Here is a 21,819-nt window from a genome sequence, read left to right on the forward strand (position 1 = left end):
TGGGAGTTGTGGATAGGAGGGGCGGCGTCTGTTCCTCCCGGAGCCTGGCAGACAGGGAGGAGAGGCTGGCATCAGGAGCCCGGGGCGGGACTGTGAGCTCTTCCCCTGTGGCTTCCATCTTCTCTTTTGCACTTGGCACTGGCCCTATCATCGGCCCGGTAGCCTCACCCCCATCCCTCTCTCTCTTTGCAGACACCGAAGCCACCTCAGGGGAGGGAGCCTCCCAAAGCAGTGAGTACTTTTTCCTCCTCGTGGGCTGCTGAGGGCCGAGGGCTTGGGGTGGGACGAAGAGGAGCTGCTCGTTCCCTCCCCCAGAACTGCTCCAGGTGGCCTCTGAGAGACACAGTGCTGGGGTCCAAGCTTTGAGGCCAGACCATCCTTACAAAACCGCAATGCGGTACCTCAGAACAGCCCTTCCCAAAGCGTGCTCCATGGCAGGCTCATTCTGGGAAGGTTAGTGGGTGTTCTGTCCATGATGATTTCTCTGGCCAAGTAACTTTGGGAGACCTTGAGTTTCACTAAGGTGAGCAGGTTTCTTTCTTGTGGACATTTCCAGCCCTTCACTGACAGACACAGCCGTGCGTCTCCCATGGATGCCCTGGATATGTAGGTCCTTGTGTTCTTCTGACTCTGATTCATGACTCTGGGGCTCCGTAGTTGACTTCTGGGAAATGCTGCTTTGGAGAGTTTTCTCCTGAGCCCCGACAGCCAGGGGCACTAATTGCTTATTGGTGATTTGCCCTGGGGTGCCATATCCCAGCACCTGGGGCAGCACAGGGCCTTGACATCTGCAACAGCGCTGCTGCTCACAGGCCCTGCTTGCCATCCCTCCAGTTCTAGACCCCAAGCTCCTGGTAAGTGAGCAGCCAAGCTGGTGTAGACTAGGATGGAATCTCCCCACCGAATAATAAGAAGCTTCAGAAGTCATAGTTCCACATGTAGGCATGTCGCCAACAGAAATGTGTGCATATCTGCTGAAAGATGCAAACTAGAATGTTCTTAGCAGACTATTCCTAACAAACTAGAAGCCCCCAAATGCCCAGAGCTCATTGAATGGATAAGTAAGTCTAGTGACACAAAAGACTACTGTAAAGTAGTGAGAATGAACAATTTATAGCTACACACAGCAACATGGATGACTCACAAACAATGGTGAGCAAAAGAGGCCAGGCGTAAACAGAGTTCATTCTCTAAGATTCTGCATAGAGAAAGGGCAAAAGCAGCTAAAACTAATTATTGCCGGTAGAAGTCAGAAGAGCGGTTCCCCTGGGGAAGGGGCTTCAGGGTTCTGTTTCTTGAGCTGGGTGCTGGTTACATGGGTGGTTTCAGTTTGTGGAAATTGAACAAGCTGTGCACTTAGGATTTGTACACTGTTCTACACCAGGGGTTAGCAACATTTTTCTGTAGAGGGCCAGATGGTAAGTATTTTAGACTTTATAGCCCAGACGTCTCCGTCGCAAGTATTCAGCCCTGCCCTTGTAGTGGGAACATGCCAGGAACAGAGATAATATGTAAATGAATTCCTTACCAAAACAGATGGTGGGCAGGATTTGGCCCACAGACTGTTGCGTGCCAATCCCCGTTCTACGGGTTTGTTACACCACACCATCATAAAAAAAGATTTTTAACATAATAAATAAACATTACCACCCCCTGCCCAACAAAACCCCAAACCAGAGCAGTTTGAAGAGGTGCCGATGGCTGAAAAAAGATTTTAACTGGCCTGGGTCCCAGTAGCATTTCTTCTAAGGCACTTTCCCATCCACTCCGTTTGGATTCTTATGCCAAAGGAGAGGCTGGCATATTCCAGAGAGGAATCTGAGGCCCAGGTCGGCTAGACACCTGCCACAGGACCCCAGCTGGGAGGAGATGGGAGCCGGGCCCTCCCCCTCCAGCCCCGCCTTTCCTGCCCCTGCCACTGCCCCATCCCCAGCCCCAGCCCCAACCCCAGCCTGGTCCTTGGCTCCCATCTCCTTCAATAGCTCCATTCTTTTCCAGCTCCCATGGACTGACTGCGGTCAGCCACACATTTAAAGAACTTCCCTATTTATCTTTCCTTCCTCAGCTATTCTGGGCCCCTGGCCTCTCCAGCAGCCCCTCAGTGATCTGTTGTGTTCCGTCTGGCTTCTGTTGTCCGCGGGCTTGCTGGCTGCTGACGGCTCTGTAGCGGGGGTATTTTTAGTCCTTCCGTCACTTTTCCCTTCCTCCCTGTGGAGTTTCCTCCCTGCGGCCATTGCGCACTATTTTATTCTCAGTCCCGCAGCCCTGCCCTGACCCAGACTGGCAGCACCTGCTTAGAACGCCTGGCCTCCACTTTACAGATCCCTGGCCATGAAGTCATGGAGCCAAAAGGGCCCAACTGAGAAGACTGAGTCCAGCCCACCCATTTTGCAGATGAGGACACTAAGTTCCAGAGAGAGGGAGTCATACAGGTTGTGAGCAGTGGAGGCGGGCCTTGAAATGAAATGAGGTCTCACACATTCTATTAACAGTTCTAGGACTTTTCATTTATTTATTAGGAAAATAGTACAGTCATACATAGAAGCAGAAAGACATATTCACTCACCCATCTGTCCACTGAGGAATAAAAGATTAGCTCCTCATGCTACTGTCATATTGATATTTGTGACAGTATTAGGTTACATTTGGCAAGTATTTATTGGCTGTTCCTTGTGTTCCTTTATTCTTTATTATAACTCTGGGAAATGAAGAACCTCTCATTCCCATTTTACAGATGAAGAAACCGAGGTGCAGAGGTTAGGCAGCATGTCTGAGGTCTGCCGCACTTATAACTGGTAGAGTTGGGTTTGATTAGGCAGCATGAATCCAGAGCCTGCCTCCCTGAATGGATTCACAGTGGCATTCTGAGAGACACCGAGATCTCGTGTCTGAAAATGCAGCGGTTCTGAAAACGTGCTTTCACTGATAAAAAAATGATTCTGCTCTCCTTTTTGGGGATAACCCTCTTGGCCTAATCATTTCCTGACTGAGGAAGACCTGGGAACGGGCTCCCCATCCATGTCAAAGAGATGTCACGGTGTCAGAGCAGGGTGGGGGTATTCTCAGCAGCAGAAACCTGGGGGCTCACGTTTTATTGGAGGTAACAGATGTGGCCCTAAAGTGAGGGGTCAGGCCCAGCTGGCCAGGGAGGCTGGGTAGAGACAAGTGGGCAGGTGGCGGCAGATGGTGGGTAGCACTGGTCAGCTTAGGAGAGGAATGTCAAGGCAGAGCCCGGTCTGGAACCAGACCCCGGGTGGCCTTGACTTCTGTGTCTCTGTTCCTGGGCAGGTGTCCTGCACAGAAGGCAGGGTTGCAAAAGAGACACTGGGGACCATGGTCTGGATGGGACCAGATGGGGAAGTTGTCTAAGTTGATTGCTGGCCACATGAAAGGATTAAAGCCTGGGCCAGGCACAGAATCCTAGAACCACCATCCTGGGAGAGGCCCCAGGAATCAGCTCATCTACATCCCTTTCCCAGCTCCCCAAATTATGGGGGAAAACAAGGAAGCAGGACCAGCCTCTCCTGCCCCACGCCCTGCCACCTCTTTCTTGGATGATTCTGGTATCCAGCATCCTCAGAATGTCTCCAAGGAACCTGTGGCTCCTTGCTCAGGGACCAGTTTGTGTCTGGGGCTCTGGCACCTGCTAAGGCATTTTCAGAGAATACGAAGAGGTGAAGCTGGTGGTGGGAGGGAGAGGTGGCTAATGCCATTTGTGTCCCTAAGTTCAGAAGGTGGGGCCAGAAACCTTCCCACAGAATTACCTGGCAGCGTAACCTTGTGGTAGAGGATTACATCAGATCCTGTATTTGGGTTCTGAGGGACAGGAGGGGGACCAGGAGAGAGGTACCCCACCAGCCCAGTACTGATTTGCAGCTTATTCAGACAGAGAAGGGCCACATGCCCTGACTCAGCCTTAGCTTGGAGTTAGTAAGTGCTTGAATCCTAGCTCTCCCTTCCCCTCCCTACACCAGGCAGCCTTGAGCATATCACCAAGCCTCCCTGTGCCTGGGATGATGGAATTGATAAGCCCTCCCTGCATCAGCCCAAGGAACACACACATGAGGTTCGTGCCAGCGCAAACGTTAGAGTGTGCCATTGTGGAGGGGGTAATGTCCTGTGTCCAGCCTCAGATGTTGGGTAGACCCAGGGGATCATCCAAACTCCGACCTCATGTTAGTTACCTATTGCTGTGTAACAGATGTCCCTAAAACTTAATGACTGGAAACAACAAGCATTGATTATCCCTCAGTTTCTAGGGTCAAGAATTTGGATATGGCTTTGCTGGGTCCTCTGCTGCTGGGTCTTTCCCTGGCAGCAGGCAAGGACTTGGCCAGGGCTGTGGTCTCATCTCAAGGCTCAACCAGGGAAAGAACTGCTTTTAAACTCACTCATGTGGTTGTTAGCAGGGTTAACAACCCTGCTAGGGTTCTGTCCTTCCCAAGCTCTTAGACTGAGGGCCTCACTGGCTGTTCACTAGAGGCCACCCTCAGCTCCTGGTCACGTGCGTCTCTCATGGGGCAGCTCACAACCCAGCAGCCAGCAGGTGTGAGCTGGAGAGAGAAGGTATGCTTGAGACAGAAGTCCCAGTCTTTTGTAAGTTACCCTCAGAAGTGATATTCTGTCACTTTTACTGCATTCTGTTCATTAGAAGTCAGTTACCAGGTCTAGTCCAGACTCACAGGGAAGGAAGGGGTGATGTAGGGCGTGAGCATCAAGAGGCAAGGAGCCCTGGGTGCTGTCCCCAAGGCTGCTCATCACAGGCCCTCCCAGCTGTGCTCTTGGGGCAAATCCCTTCTGATCCTCAGTTTCCTCGTGTGTAAAATGAGAGACTGCTTCCTCCCTCTGCTGCAAGAATGGAGGAGAAGGAGGGGAAGAGCCTGGCCTGCTGCCCTGCTTGTTGTAGCATCTGGGCATGGGTGCTGCAGTGACTGTTATTCTCACAGAGCTTCCGCAAAACATGTGCCAGATCATTTAGGAACCAGGCCCTGAGGAACTCAGCTCACCTAGGGCAGGTTTGGGGGTTGGTTTTGGAGTCCCTTCTGGGCTACCAGTCACCTTGTATGGTCTGGATCTCCACAGAGGACCCTGACACCCCATCCTACATCCTGTGGACCCAGGAAGCAATACAAGGCTGGCTTGGAGTGGAGGGTGGGGCCAGCACTGAGGCAGGAGCTTCACCCTCCTGTACATCGGGGAGGAGAAGCTGGGTGTTCCAGGGGGTAGGTGATGCCATGCCCTTCCATGGTCCAGAAGACTTGGGCAGTGCCAAGGTACGGACTGGCTCAGGAACTGATTCTCCATGGGGTCATTCAGCTGGAGCCAGACTGGGCTAGTTTCATCTTTGGTTTCTGAGATGATCTGGCCAGAAAAACCCCACCCCACAAGACTGAAGCCCTGGTAACCAGGTGTGTGTTTTCATCCCGTGCAGACAATTTCAGGTACACGTGTGACATCTGTGGGAAGAAGTACAAATACTACAGCTGTTTCCAAGAGCACCGAGACCTGCACGCAGTGGATGGTGAGTCAGGCCCCTCACTCCCTGGAGTCATGCCAAGAGGCACCCTTCCTCGGAGACACCAGCCCCCAGCCCTCCCCGCCTCCCTCCTCCCTCTTACCCAGAAAAAGGCCAGGCAGTAGCTGGAACCGTGAGGGGAATGACCAGCCCTAGAGGATTCTGGGGGCGGGAACGTCACCATCACACTCCACATACACTTCTATTTAGGTTAACCCAAGTGAAATTGCCATTTTTATAGGTCAAAATCAGTAGAATATTGGAATTTCGTAACGAGTCATTTTGTAGTTTCATATTGAGCATTTGCATGTTCTGATGAAATTAAACCGGTTTTAAAAAACAAATGATGGCCTTTTAGCATCTTAGATTATACAATTAGAAATTAGAACAATACATTTAGCCAACACATATTTGAGTCTTAAAAATCCTAGAAAGAGGGTCTTAGACCTTGGAAGGGCCTTAGGGGTTCCCCATCTAGCCCCACACCTTCAGCCCATCTTGAGCTGTGACAACCAGGCCCACCACCTGTTACCACTGGCCCATCCCTTTTCTCACCTCCTCTTTCTCTCTCCTCCCAATCTCTTCCTCTTCCTCTTTTCTCCTGCCCTGGCCCCTTGAACCCATGATGGCAATCAGAAACAGATCCAGGCAAACTGTCTGCCTGCACCATGGGTGGGTGCCCATCCTAGTGAGGACAAGGGATTGAGGCCCAGGCTGTGTCCTGGTTGGGATGTATCCTCGTGTTGTCCTGATTTTGGGGGGCTTCCACAGTGGCCAGGGCAGTCCTCCTGGGCCCCAAGGCAAACCCACAGGGATAGGGGCTGGGAGCAGCGGCAGAGGCAGCTCTGGGCAGGGACTAACAGGGCTCCTGTTGTTTCTTTCCTTCTGCGGCTGCCGCCTCCCGCCCGGGCGCAGTGTTTAGTGTGGAAGGGGCCCCTGAGAACCGGGCAGGTAAGTCCTTGGTGTCTGCTCACCTCCCCTGTCCCCGGCTGGGCTCCTGAGACCTGGGGGACCAGGGCGCTAAGGGCTGTATGTTCTCCCACAGACCCCTTCGACCAAGGTGTCGTGGCCACTGACGAGGTGAAGGAGGAGCCCCCGGAGCCATTCCAGAAAATCGGGCCAAGTATGCGGGATTCCCTCTGGGGCCAAGGGCTGGGTGGGGGCTGGCCAAGGGAGGCAGGGCTCAGTCTCACTGCTAGGGCAGGGGTAGCAGTGGGTGACATCACTTAACTGCACCAATGGTGCCCAACCTGTCAGTTGGTCCAGTCAGTGTTAGGACTGGAGCTTTCGAGGAGCAGCAGGGCAGCACAGGGGCAGTGAAGGCAGCCAGGCTGGGGCTGAGTCCTGGCGCTACTGCTTACAGGCTTGGTGTCCTCATGGTCTGTTAGCCATCCTGAACCTCAGCCTCCCCACCTGTGGAGTGAGGATGACATTTCCCCACAGGTTTGTTGGGGGATTAAATGAGATCCTGGATGTGAACCACTTGTTAGCACAGTGCCTGGTACATAGTAGGTGCTCGGAAAATAACACGTTGTAGTCACCTGAAGGGGCCTATCAGCGAATGAGCTGTCCAGGGCAGCCACAGGCAGACTCTCTGTCTCTGTCCCAGGACACCCCTTGAGGGCAGGAGCCACACACATGTCTGGCCTGTTTTTGGTAAACTGGTATTGAGTGTTGTGGGCACACAGCAGAGAACAGGACACATGTGGTCCTGCCCTTGGGTAATTCAGATGGGGCTTGCGGGTGGGGGGACAGCAGATCATTGAACAGATAGTTCCAACACACCTTGCAGGGAGCTGTGGGAGGCCTGAGGGAATGCTGGAAGCTTTCGGATGGGGACGAGGGTAGGAGATGAGCCCCAGCATCCCATGCCAAGGCAGGAGAGCCCTGCTGGTCCCAAAAGTCGATGATGGCTTCAGGTCTTACAGAGACTTGAATGCCAGCAGGCAGCATCCTCAGGCGAATGAGCCAGAGAGTTTTTACTAAGTGGAGAAGGGACTTGATCCAATTTGCATTTTAGGAAGCCCCATTTTGCTGCTGGGAGGAAGATAGATTGGGAGGGGCTGGGTGGCCAGCCTAGGGCAGGTGCTGTGGGACCACAAGTGAGTGAGACTTGTCCTTTCCAGCTGTTCAGGAATTGCCATACCTGCTGTTTATCTCTCTGTTTTCTGTACCTCACTTACTACCCAGCAAGAAGAGACCTTTATGGTCTCTGCTTCCTTCCAATAAGGATCTAAGGCAGCTTGTAAAAATATACACAAAAACAGAACAAGCAGATGAGGATATCTGAGTGAAGGAAAATCAGAGGAGCTGAAACACTAAGTTGGATACGTTCGTCAGGGCAGAGCTTGATCCCAGCTCTTGGAAGGGGTTGGGTGGGTCGCCTCCCCCTCCCCCTCCCCCTCCCCCTCCCCCAAATGCTTTTTCTTCCTCATCCATTGTCTGTGGTCATGGGATGATTCTTTGCTTTCTTCTTAACTCTTCTGAAAGCATTCAGGAAACTGAAGATGAGATAATGTCTATAAAGTGGTTAGCACAGTGCTTGTCACATGCATAGTAAACACTCGATAAACAGGAGCATAAAAATCATCTTAAAGATGAAGAATATGGCCGGGCGCAGTGGCTCACACCTGTAATCCCAGCACTTTGGGAGGCCAAGATGGGCGGATCACCTGAGGTCGGGAGTTCAAGACCAGCCTGGCCAATATGGCGAAACCCCGTTGCTACTAAAATTAGCCAGGCGTGGTGATGCACACCTATAGCCCCAGCTACTTGGGATGTTGAGGCAGGAGAATCACTTGAACCCGGGAGGTGGAGGTTGCATTGAGCTGAGATCGTGCCACTGCACTCCAGCCTGGGTGACAAGAGTGAGACTCCGTCTCAAAAAAAAAAAAAAAAAAAAAAAAAAGATGAAGAATATGACGAAACCCTCCGTGCTCAAATACGAGAAGTTAGACGCTACAGGGGAAACACAGATGTGAATCAGGCATATTTGCAGCATTCAAAGAATTCTGGCTGGGCATGATGGCTCTTGCCTGTAATCCTAGCACTTTGGGAGGCCGAGGCGGGTGGATCACAAGGTCAGAAGATTGAGACCATACTGGCCAACATGGTGAAACCCCATCTCTACTAAAATACAAAAATTAGCCGGGCGTGGTGGCATGTGCCTGTAGTCCCAGCTACTTGGGAGGCTGAGGCAGGAGAATTGCTTGAACCCACGAGGTAGAGCTTGCAGTGAGCCGAGATTGCACCGCTGCACTCCAGCCTGGTGACAGAGCAAGACTCCATCTCAAAAAAGAATTCCAAAGAATGCATAGTTTGGTGACTATGACAGATATTCATAGGCAGATATAGGACAGGAACAGAGGATCTGTGACCTCCCTGTTGAGTATCTGTCTAGGATCTGGCAGTGGTCCCAGTGTACTGCTGCTCTTCCAACCGTGTCATTTTCCTTAGAAAGATGGGCTTTGAAATCAGACAGGCTTAGGTTTCAATGCTGTTGTCACCAGCTTACTAGCTCCTTACCCCTTGTGAGTATCCCATAAGTTGGGGACAAGCACATCTCTGAATTTTCCAGTGCTGTTGGAGCACACACACATAAAATGTTTCGCCGAGCACCTGGCTCATATCCAAGGTGTAGTGAGACCTGTTACTGAGAAAGAGTCAAGGGCAATAGTTTTAGAGCCAACCGAAATAGGACTCCCAGCTTGACACTTAATAGCTGCATAATGTCCTACCAGTTTTCTAATCTGTCTAATCCATAGTTTCTCTACCTCTAAATGGGCTGATGACAATAAAACTCACCTTTCAGGATTGTCATGGGGCTTAGATGAGATTATATTTGTAAAAGAATTAGCATAGTCCTTACACATGCATGCAAAGCATTAAATAAGTGGTACCTTTAATTACCCAGGAAGATGCAGAACAAGATGAAGTGTGTTCTCTGTATCTGTAACTAAGTCTGACAGACAGCCAACGCAAGGACCTGGGAGGAATTAATCAAATTATTAGGAGTGTAGAATTGCATTGAGAATATCAGACTGGGTCTGGCTGCCAGCGTGCTCCCAGCTGGACTGAATGGAGCTGAGACTGCTGGTGTGGTGTGAGACCATCCCTTGCTGACACTCAGGAGCTGCCTTGTGAGACAAAAATGTTGCTTCTTCGGCTCCTGCTACTTATAAGCAGGCCAATGCTACAGAATGCGAAAAACGATTAGCCAGTAGAGGCACATGTGTTCTGAAGGGACTGATTGCCCAAGTAAAGCTCTGTAGTCAGAGGAAGAAGAAACACCCTGGCAGGAGTGAGTGCTGGGAAGTACACCTTTCACATCAGCATCAGCTGAGCGCATTAGAGAATTAGGTACTTAGGTTGGAAGAAGCCCAGGCAATGACAGAGCGGAGAATCCTGCTAGAAAAGAGAATTGACCCAAGAAGCCTTGTGGGTTAACTCGCTCTTCATCTGCATATCCAAGAATTACTTCCATGATAATGGGCAGAGGGAGAATCAAGGAAAACTCACTTGTGTGGTCTGTTGAAACAGAGTAAGTCTGGAGTCATGTATGGGTTACTTGATTTTTATGCCTGAATAAGGAAGAGTCACTTGAATAATTAAAAAAAAAAAGAGAGAACTATGTAAATTCCACATAACAAGAAAAAGAGAATTTAAGAGACTCAGAGAAGAGCACACCTCTGAAAATGATCTACCACAAAATCTAGAAGACCATTCTGTTCGACAACCTCCATCTCATGTAAGAAAATGTGACCTTACACATCCACTTAGGCTGCCACAACAAAATATCACAGACTGGGTGGTCTGAACAATTTATCTCTTACAGTTCTGGAAGCTGGAAAGCCTGAGATCAAGGTGCCAGCATGGCGGGTTTCTGTTGAGGGCTCTCCTCCTGGCTTGCAGATGGTCACCATATGTCTGGACCTGATGGTGAAAGGGAGAGAGAGCAAGCTTTCTGGCCTCTCTTCTAATAAGAGCACTAATCCCATGGTGGGGACCCTACCCTTATGACCTCGTCTAACCCTACTTACCTCCCGAAGGCCCCATCTCCACATGCCGTCACATTAAGAGTTAGAGTTTCAACGTATGAATTTGAGGATGGGGACACAGTTCAGTCCATAGCATGACCCCTGTGAAAAGGGAGCCGGAAGTTGTATGGTGAAAAAGCAACAGAATAAGAAGGCAAAGAGAGAGGAGTGAGACGAGGAAGGATTTCAGGGAAGCAGAAAACGTTAAGAACAGAATTAAAACCTGCATTCTATGTAGTAAAGAGCTGAGTTTATCTGCAAAATTGGAATTAGTGATGTGAAGGATGAACTTGAACAGATGAAGATAATGAGAGGAAAATATGATAAATGGGGAGAACAGGGAGCCAGTTTCAGATAATTGATGTTATAGTACCAGTGGCCAGAAACAGTGCTCCTAAGATCTAATAGAAGAAAAATTTGCTCAGCTAAAGGAAGACCTGTATATGCAGATTTAATAGGCTCATCATGTGTCAGATAGATTTGGTATAAAGAGACCTGTACCTACATAGATCTCAGTGACTTTTTAAAACTATAGGAAAAAAAAAAACCTATATAAGCATTCAGGCATAAAAAAGCAAGTTACCTATACATGAATTCAAGGTGGACTTGCCTCAGACTTCTCTTCAATACTACATCTTAGAAGATAATGGATAAGTTTTGAAGGGAAAAAGTTGTAATCTAAGAATTTTATATCTAGACAAGTTGTGGTTTGTGTGTAAAGAGAAAAGCAAGGGCTTAAAAACGTACTTTTTTTTTCTATGTGCCCATCTTCACAAAATTATTTGAAGATATACTCTGGTGAACTAAGTTGTAGAGTACATGTAAAGACTCAATTGTGAGAAATTCATAGTATAAGAGGAACTGTGAGTAGTAAAACAAGATAAACTAGAAGTTAGTTTAAAATATTCCAAATCTGATTATAAAATTGCAGAAGGCAGATTTATTCTAAAATATTAAAAATAAGAGTTTTATTTTATTTTATTATTTTTTTTTTTTGAGAGAGAGTCTTGTTCTGTTGCCCAGACTGGAGGGCAGTGGTGCAATCTCTGCTCACTGCAAGCTCCGCCTCCCAGGTTCACACCATTCTCCTGCCTCAGCCTCCCAAGTAGCTGGGACTACAGGCACCTGCCACCACGCCTGGCTAATTTTTTTATATTTTTAGTAGAGACGGGGTTTCACCGTGTTAGCCAGGATGGTCTCGATCTCCTGACCTTGTGATCCACCCATCTTGGCCTCCCAAAGTGCTGGGATTACAGGCGTGAGCCACCACGCCCAGCCAGGGTTTTATTTTTTTAAAAGGAAGGAGGAATTGGGGAGGGCTACAGTAAAGTAGGTTAAGCCTTCCTATTCATAGTGTGGCTCCAGACCAGCAGATCAGCATTCCTGGAAGCTTATTAGAAATGTATATTCTTAGGCCCTACTCCAGACCTACAGGATGAGAATTTCTCTAGCAAGCTATGTTGTAACAGTGTTTCTAGATGATTCTTTGACGTGCTAAAGTTTGAGAAATACTGGATTAAACTACTTTTCTCCATGGTGATAGACAGAAAAATGTCATTTCACACTTGACTATTAACAATTAGAGAAATATATCTTATATACTGTCTAATTGTCTAAAACAATAGAGAAAATTGGAAAATAATGGAATATCAGAGAATAATGGAAAAATAAAGAGTTCATATATCAAACAAGTGGGAATTAAGGCAGCAATCAGAAAGGGTGGAGCATGAAGAAGACTTGTAAAACCAAATCAATTATAGCAATAAAAGCAAATGGCATAATCTCCTTTATTAGAAGGCAAAGCTTGTCAGGTTGATTTAAAATAATCCAGTTATTAATGGTTTATTAGAGACATTAGAGACAAGGTTAATTCCTTATCTTTACTCTGCACTTGAGCTTCTCTTTCCTACTTCCAGAACTAGATTAAATTCCCTATCATGGGTTTTTATAGCACTGCATATGTCTCCTTGAGAGCACTTACTGTGGATGGAGTTTTAAATTTGTCTGAGTGACTCTTTGATTTTTTGATCTCCTTTTGTTAGACTGTAAACTCCTTGAAGGCAAGAATTTTGCCTGTTTTTGCTTAGCATTTTGTGCCAGCACTTAGCACAGTACCTGTTTAATGAATGACGGTGCGAGAAAATATAGGGACATGTATTTAGGTACGTATAAACAAATAGAAATCAGGATCTGACAAATTAATTATCAAATTATTTATGCCAGACAAACTAATAAAACAGAATAATTAAATGTTACAGTAAGCTTTCCCACACATCAGAATTTTCTGGAGGGCTTGTTAAAACATGGATTGCAGGACACAACACCTAGAATTTTTTTTTTTTTTCAGTAGGTCTTAGGTGAGTCCTAAGAATTTGCATTTCTAACAGGTTCCCAGGTGATACTGATGTTGCTGGTCCAGGGACCACACTTTGAGAAGCACTGTGTGGGAAAATAGTTTTATGTTACTAAATACAGTTCACAGTGAAGATTTTGATCCCATGAGCCTTTAGGTATCAAACAACATTGTTTCCAAATATATAAAATAAATTTAGAAATAAAGTGAAGTGGAAAGATTTATCACAATATTTAGTCTTTGACAGAGCAAGTAGACAAACAAGGTTGTATAGAATTTAAATAATATATTTAATACAGTTGATCTAATAACTGTGAATCCTACCAAGAGCAAGTAACTTACCATTTCCAATGTTTATGAATCAGTTACAAAAATTATTTAACTACTAAAAATTGTATAGCGGGAGAGAAAAACCATAAACAGACTAATAAACCAATTAAGAAAAAATTAATTTTAACACGTATAACAAAATGTTGATATCCTTAATCTACAAAGAGTTTGGCGATTTCATAAACGTCAATATGCCTGTAGAAATGCTGGCTGTAAACACAAAAGGAAAGTCACAAAAGAAAAACAATAGTTAATTAAACATGAAAAATAATCAATTTCCTTAGAAATCAAAGAAATGGAAAGTAAAATCAGTGTAATATAGTTCTTCTCATCAGATAGGCAGAATTTAAGAAGATGATAATACTTAATGCTGGCTGTAGTGTGCATAAACAGTCATTTTCATACCTTTCTGGTTGGGATGATGGTGCTATGGTTAGCAAAGGCCTTAAAAATACATACCCTTTCCCTCTCTTGAATTTTTCCCCAGGAAATAATGTGCAAAGATTACATGGAGTAGCCTTTATTTTGTGATAATGTGTAAAATTAATGGGTAAATGTGCAAAAATTTCTATAAAAACATGAGTCACAGCATTTTTTTTAATAGGGAAAAAATTTTGAAACACTCAATGTCCCTTGGTGTAGGGGACTGGCTCAGCAAATTCCAAAGTCCAGTGGGAACCATGCAGCCAATAGATGCAATAGAGATCAATATTTATTGATTGGGCAAGATGTCCACAAAGTAATGTCGATTGAATACACCAGATTACAAAGAGGATATTGATCAGGACTGGCTAATTCAGGGCTCACAGGAGCCAGACAGGTGGTATCAGTGAGAGAAGCACACCCCAGATGAGACAGAATGAAGAGTGGGGACCAGGGCACCCTCCCCCAAGGGGGTAGATGCTGCTCTTTGTTTGGGGGTTACAAATGACTGAAATTTCTCTTTAGTTTTTATTTTGTATTTGTATTTATCAGTATTTTATAATTTTCCCCCAGTGAACAATATTACATCAGACATTTTTAAGAAGAAAGAAGTTAGGCAGTGCCAAAAGAGAGGTAAAGATAAAGTCGGGTGGGACTTGAGAGGAAGAAGTGACCCCTGCTGCTAGTGGGTGGGGGGTGCTTGGGGGCAGGGAAGGTCCTGGAGATGAGGGGACCCCGGGTGTGGCCACTGCAGAGGGCAGGGCTTGCAAAGGGGCTGATGAAGAGGTTGGTGTTGGAGGTCAGCACATTTCTTGAGCACCGGGGCTGGGGTGGAGCGATGTGCCAGGTACTGTTCTAAGCACTTGCCATCTAAATTTAATCCTCACAGCAATCCTACAAGGTGGTCCTATTATGACCTCCATTTTATAGATAGGAAAACTGAGGCACAGAGAGGTTAAGAGACTTGCCCAAGGTTACCCAGCTCGAAATGTCTGAGCTGGGATTTGAATAGGGGTCTTCTAACTCCAGAGTCAGAATTGATTCCAGTTGATGGTCCCAGAATGGGGAGGAGTTTTTTGGGGGGTGGGAGCACACTGATGCTTCTTGGTGGGGGCCAGTTGCACATTCTTACACCTTCATTTCCTTCCTGGACAGAAACTGGCAATTACACCTGTGAATTCTGCGGCAAACAGTACAAGTACTACACTCCCTACCAGGAGCATGTGGCCTTACACGCCCCCATCAGTGAGTACCTCCTCCTGGTGGGGATGGGGGTTGGGGGACCGGGGACAGGGTGGGCCGGCCGTTGGCCAGCCCTCTGGAATTTGGCCAGGAAATGGTGAAAGCAAGGTGAGCTCAGTTCTGGGTCAGTCTTTAGGTGTTAAGTCTGACCCAGGGCCACCTGTCTACAGTGGCCAGCATAGCTGAAAAGTCCCCCTCTTAAGCCAGAGCACAGTCCGAGCCCTCCCTTAGTGGACTCAGAGTCCTGTGCCCATGTGATTGGGGTGAGGAAGGTGGACATCACTTGTCCAAGTCCTGCTGTGGCCCTCTTCTAGGTACCTCTACATCACAAGGTTTATGAATCTCCACCCCCAAAGCCAGTTCCCCGTGATGCAGCTTCAGTCTGAACAGATGCAGGAAGGAGCCCAGGCTAGGGGCATGGTTAACTGGACAGCAAAGCTCCCTCTTGGCCCTTGATGGTGGGAAGCTAAGGAGGTGGCAGGAACCCTGAGCTGGGAGTCAAGCCCTGGCTGTTAATCCCAGCTGAGTCCCAGGCCTGCTTGTGTCCTGGGGCAGGCCCCATCCTGACCCTGGACCACCATCTCCCACTCTGACCAAGAAAGGAAAGGGCTCTGAGGGCCCTTCCCACAGGGACATCCTCACCTTCCATCCTCCTGGTGCCTGTGAGCCTACCTTACTGATTTCCCAGCTCCTTTTCTGGATATTAGAGGGGTCTCCATCGTCAGATCCCCGAGTATATGAGCTAGGGGGCCCATCAGCCTCCCTGTCTTTCATGTACAGGTGCAGAAACCAAAGTCTGACAGGGGCGGGGCTTGTGCAGTCTCAGGGCAGTAGGGCTGGATGTTTAGCAGCGTTTTTGGAAGTGTTACTGGTTTTGTTTCTCACAGCAGAGCTGTGGGGATCCCTCTCCCCATTCTGTGGATGGAAAGACTTTGGTCCAAACGGAGAGGGAGGGTTTACAGAAGGTCACTGGGGGCTGAAGCCCCTTATAGTCTGGGAAGGCCCAGGTCCCTCCTGGAGCCCTGCTGTTGGGATACCAAAGGTATCGGATAGGGAGGGAGAAGTATTCAGACCCTGGAGGGTGGTGTAGGTAGCTTCCCCAGGAATTCCTCCCCTCTGGGCAAAGTGGCAGGGGCTGAGGGGTCTTCCTGTGGGCGAGAACTCCAGTCCCGAGGTCGAGCACTGGGCTGAGATTCTCATCCCTGCTTGCCCCTCACTGCTCTGTGACATTTGTGCCTGTTGCTTTCCTTCTCTGAGCTCGTTTCCCATCTGTGAAAGCTGTTTAAGGTCTTTTCAGCCCAGGATCTGGATTATAGATATCTCTGACATGAGGTACCTGCTATGGCCCCACTGGAAGAATCCATTCCACCTCCCAGCCTGGGCTATATGGGTCATTCAGTACCCACCACAGAGCCAGATCTTGTGTGGAGAGAGAGAATGCAGGATTCCACTGGGTAGGCACCAACTGTCCAGTTGACCCACTTGTGGTGCTGATGCCCAGGCAGCAGGGCTGTGGTCGGGCTTGAACACCATGGCCTGCGCCCCTCTGGGGATCCAGCTTTCCATAAGCAGGTACAGGGCAGCCATGTCTGTGTTCTCCAGTGAAGCAGCAACTGCCCTGCTCCCTGGTACCCAGGCTGGATGCTACCCAGAATGCACTCTCAGTGAGGTGTTAGCTACAAGGCCAGACTATAACCTTGGGTTCAGCCTTTGGAGACTATCTTCAGTGCTTCCTGGGACAAGTTGAGTAAGGCCATGGAGTTAGTAAGATGGGGAGCTTGGCTTTGAATTCTGGCAGGCAGGCTCCAGGCCCATACTCAACCATGAAGCTATCCTACATCCCATGTCAGATGGTAAAGCAGAAAGGGGTGTGTCTCTTCCACCCTAAGTTTTTCCCTGACAGCCTGGTGCATCTCTCCTGAAGGGCTGTCTACTTTTCTTTCTCTGTTCCTCACTTTCTTTTGCTTTCTGTTATGAACTCTCTTTCTTTCTTTCTGTATCTGCTTGTTGAATTAATCTCTCTGTTACCTACTGAAGTCTGGGGACTCAGGGATCATCTGTGTTTAAAATACAGCATGAGGGATTTAGCCTAGATTCAAGAGAGAATTATTTATCCAAGGCTGTCCAAGAGATAGCTCCTGCGGTGGCCTCTGGCTGGTTCTAGAGATTTCTGTGCCAATGGACTCCTTGTGGAGGCAGGGGCGGGACTTGAGGGCTTCATCGGGTGGTATCCAGGGCTGGGACTTGAGACTCTGGGTCTGATGAGTGTCCATAAGGCCACAGGCTGACTGTGGAAGAATTTCTTAGAATTTGTGTCATAGAATCTATATTCTTTTATGTCTGACTTCTTTTGCTCAACAGAATGTTTTTAAGATTCATATTTTATCATATTCTCATGTATCAGTTGTTCTTTCTTTTTTACTTCTGAGCAATGTTCTATTGTATGAAAATACCATTTGTTAGCCATTTACCTGTTAATTTGGGTTGTTTCCAGCTTTAGGCTATTATAAATAAAGCTGCTATGAAAATGCTTATATGAGGATTTTATGGGCATATGTATTCATTTCTTTGGATACATACCATGGAGTAGAATTACTGGGTCATGGGGAATAGTATGTTTAACTTTTTAATAAGTGACAAACCATTTTCCAAAATGACCATAGCATCTTTCACTCCTGCCAGCTGTGCCTGAGTTCCACTTGCTCTATGTTCTTGCCAACATTCGATGGCATTGGTCTAATTCCAGCTATTCTAGTGAGGGGATAATGGAATCTCACTGTGGTGTTAATTTGTATTTTCCTGATGACTAATGACATTGAACATCTTTATATTTACTTATTGGCCACTTACATATTTTACTTTGGAAATTGTCTCTGTAGGTCTTCTGCCCATTTATTTGGTTGGGCTGTTTGTCTTTTTTATTATTAAGTTGTAGGAGTTCTTTATATATTCCAGAAGGCCTGGGTTCTTTGTCAGATATATGTACTGTGGATTTTTCTCCTAGTCTCTGGCATGCCAGTTGATTTTCATACAGCATCATTTGATGAACAGATGTCTTTCATTTTGATGAAGTCCAGTTTATCATTTTTTTCTATAGTTAGTGCTTTCCGGGTTCTACCTCAAGGATATCCTTGCCTATCTCAAAATGGTAAAGATACCCTCTTTTATTATCTTTTAGAAGCCTTATAATTTTAGCTTTTTCATTTATGTCTGTGATATATTTCAAGTTTACTTTTCAAATGATGTGAGGTATGAGATGAGATTCATTTTATTCCATACAGATACCTGGTTATTACAACACCATGTGTTGAAAAGATTATCTTTTCCTATTGCATTGCACTGGTACTTGTGTGGAAAGTTATTTGAATGTATAAGTGTAAGTATTTTTCTCTTCCGTTGGCCTGTTTGTTTATCTTTATGCCTATTCCACATGATTTTACTTAAAGCTTTCTAGTAAGTCTCAAATCAGCTACTCTTAGTTTTTCAACGTTGTCATTTTTTAAGACTATTTGGCTATTCTAGGAACTTTATTCTTCCATATTTATGTTAGAGTCTTCTCTAATTTCTACCAAAAAAATGCAACTTGGAGTTTGTCTGGGATTCTATTGAATCTATAGATCGATTTGGGGAGAATCATCATTACAATAATATTGGGTCTCCCAATCCGTGAACATGGTATATTTCCCCAAGTATTTAGGGCTTATTTAGTTTCTCTCAGCAGCAGTTTGTACTTTTCAGAGACGTCTTGCACATATTTCATTCCGTATCTCCAAGTATTTTATGGTTTGTGACACTACTGTGACTTTTAAATTTAATTTTCCAATTGTCTTTTGCTATTGCATATAAAAAAATCAATCTTTGTGTATTGAATTTGTATATTGCAAATTTGCTAAATTTACTTATTAGTTCTAATAGATTTTTTGTAGATTTCTTAGGATTTTCTTTTGCATATTGATGTCATCCACAAATAAAGACAGCTTTATTTCTTTCCTTCCAATCTGTATTCTTTTTATTTTTTTTCTTCCTCACTATTCTGGTTAGGTCCCTCCAGTACAATGTTGAATAGAAAAAATTAGTGAATATTTTTGCCATGTTCCCAGTCATAGAGTTCAGTTTTTCATTGTTAAGCATTGTGTTAGCTAAAGTAGGTTTTTATAGATGCCCTTTATCAGTTGAGTAAGTTACCTCTTATTTATAGTTTATTAAAAGTTTTTCTTATAAATTGATGTTGCATGTTTTTTTCCTCCATCTTTTGAGGTGATTCTATGGATTCTTATATTCTCTTCTGTTAGTACTGGTGAATTACATAGACTTAAAAAAAATTCACCATTCCTATACTTTATTAAAACACATTAAGAATATCAGAAAGTCAAACTGTAAAATGAACTGAAGAAAGTTACAACCTGGGGATGATTATTCTTTGCCAGATAAAATGACTTCCTTCTTTGAAGCTTCTGTTTTTTCTTAATAGGATATATTTAAGTTGTATAACTTGATTATTTCATATGTATACGTTGTGGAATAACCCCACAATCAAGTTCTTGCATAGGCATCTAAATTACTTAAAGATCCAAGGTTAGTTTATAGAGTAATTAGTTTTTAAGAACATGTTTTCCTCTCACTTCTATCTAAAATTCCTCAGGATTTTACTTGCTTTTGATACCACTCCCAAAACTGTCTCCTCAAGGGCAGGGAACTACAGTCCTAGGATTAGCAGAATGCCTATATTTAATCAGTGGTGTGTTAATGAAGGTCATAATTAAGAAAATGAATATTTCTGGTGAAGCTTTTAAATATTGATTGAAGTATATTGTCGTACAATAAAGTGCCTGTTATTTAAAGTGTACAGTTTGATATGTTTTGATCTATGCATGCACCCATGAAAGGGCCACCACAATCTAATTAACATACCCATCACCCCCAACAGTTTTCTCATGCCCTTTTGTAATTTGCTTACCACTTCCCCATCCCGAGGCAAACACTAATCTGCTTCCTATTACTGTAAATTAGTTTGCGTTTCCTAGAATTTTACATATATGGAATCTTACAGTATGTAAGTATGTATTTTTGAAGGGAGAGATCTGGCTTCTTTCACGCTGCATAATTATTTTGAGATTCATCCATGCTTACATGTATCAGTAGTTCATTCTCTTTTGATTGATGATGAGTAGTATTCCATTTCCAGATAGATATACATGCCACAATTACTTTGTTCACTTATGGGTGGATATTTAGAGTATTTTTGGCTGGAGTTCTGGAGCTAATACAAATAAAGCAGTTATGAACATTTGTGTACAAGCCTTTGTAAGGACAAATGCTTTTATTTCTCTTGGGTAAATACCTAAGAATGGAATGGCTGGATCATATGGTAGATGGTTGTTTAACTTTTAACAACAGCCATATTGTTTTCCAAAGTAGTTGTGCCATTTTACATGCCAACCAGCAGTACAATTTTCTTTTCTTGTAATGTTCTTGTCTCATTGGGTATCAGAGTGATGCTCCGGGAAGAGTACTCCCTCTTCTTCAATTTTCTGAAGAGTTTATATAGAATTGGTATTATTTTACGTAAGTATTCTATACAATTCAACAGTTAAGCCATCAAGCCTGAAATTTTCTTTGTAGGAAGGATTATTTAGAAATATATTCCATTTCCAAATATTTGGGAATTATCCAGATTTTTTGTTGTTATTGACTTCTAACTTAATTCCATTGTGGTCAGAGAACATATTCTGTATTTTCCAATCTTCAAAATTTATTGAGATAAGTTTTATGACCTACCTTATGGTCTCTTCTGCTGCGTGTTTCATGTCCACGTGACAAAAAAAAAAAAAAAGCATCTCGTATTGTCAGTTAGGCTAAGTTGGTTGATAATGTTGTTCAAATCTCTATACTCTTTCCGACTTTTTTTTAAATTAGTTTGTCTTACCAAGTTCTGAGAGAGAAGCATCAAAATTCTCAACTCTAATGGTGGATTTGTCTGTTTCCCCTTTTATGTTTGTCAGTCTTCGATTTATGTAATTTGAACCTTTGTTATTAGGTACACACAGTTAGCATCATTATGCCTTGATGAATTGACCCTTTATAAAGTCGTGCAGTGCCATTCTGTATCTCTGGTAATGCCTGTTGTCCCGAAATTTCCTTTGTCTGTTACTGTAAGCCATGACAGCTTTCTTAGGATTAGTATTTGCATAGTATATCTCTTTTCATCATTTTATTTTAATCTACCTTTATCTTTGTATTTGAAGTATGTGTATATAGTTGGTTCTTATGCCTTTCTTTATCCAGTCTGGTAATCCCTGCCTTTTAATTGAAATGTTTAATTCATTTACATTTAATATACTATATTAATATGGTTAGATTTAAGTTTACTATCTTGTATTTTTTCTGTTTGTCCCATTTGTTCTTGTTAATTTTTTCCTTATTTTCATGCCTTCTTTAGTATTAATCAAGTATTTTTTTAAAATGCTTCTTAGCTTTTTAGCCATAACTCTTTTTCTTTAGTGGTTTCTCTATGATTTATAATATACATGTTTAGTATGTTACAGTCCACCATGAATTTATATCATAACACATTACATATAATATAAAAGCCTTACAATGGTATACTTCCCATTTACTGCCCTCCTGTCCTTTGTGCTATTTTTATCATACATTTATGCCTACATGTGTTATAAACACAACAATTACTCTTTTAGCTTTAAACAGTAATTTGTTAAAGTAACTGAGAAATTAGAAAATGCCTTTTATATTTACTTACATATTTTCCATTTTCTTTGCTTTTCTTTCCTTTGTGTACATTTGAATTCCATCTATTATCATTTTCTTTAATTCTTGAAGAACTTCCTTTAACATTTCTTATATTGTAGGTCTATTGGTGAAAGATTCTCTCAACTGAAGATGTTTTTATTTCACACCTTTTT

At 44.6% G+C, this 21,819-nt stretch overlaps 1 protein-coding gene across 36 annotated transcripts in view; it reads left to right on the top strand.

Annotated features, from left to right (window-relative positions):
- ZNF618 (zinc finger protein 618) overlaps positions 1-21,819 on the top strand; it is a 177,688-nt gene that overhangs the window by 126,640 nt on the left and 29,229 nt on the right. For 17 of the 36 annotated variants that reach the window (XM_054502095.2, XM_054502107.2, XM_063649819.1 and 14 more), the window contains 6 exons: positions 193-231; positions 5,432-5,521; positions 6,431-6,466; positions 6,561-6,638; positions 14,231-14,290; positions 14,813-14,902. In XM_054502095.2, the coding sequence (XP_054358070.1) occupies positions 193-231; positions 5,432-5,521; positions 6,431-6,466; positions 6,561-6,638; positions 14,231-14,290; positions 14,813-14,902 (393 nt within the window). The remainder of the gene's footprint in view (positions 1-192; positions 232-5,431; positions 5,522-6,430; positions 6,467-6,560; positions 6,639-14,230; positions 14,291-14,812; positions 14,903-21,819) is intronic. The other 19 variants (XM_063649821.1, XM_054502098.2, XM_054502096.2 and 16 more) reach the window with 3 other exon arrangements.

The sequence above is a fragment of the Pongo pygmaeus genome, chromosome 13, assembly GCF_028885625.2.
Source record: "Pongo pygmaeus isolate AG05252 chromosome 13, NHGRI_mPonPyg2-v2.0_pri, whole genome shotgun sequence".
Classification (NCBI taxonomy): domain Eukaryota; kingdom Metazoa; phylum Chordata; class Mammalia; order Primates; family Hominidae; genus Pongo; species Pongo pygmaeus.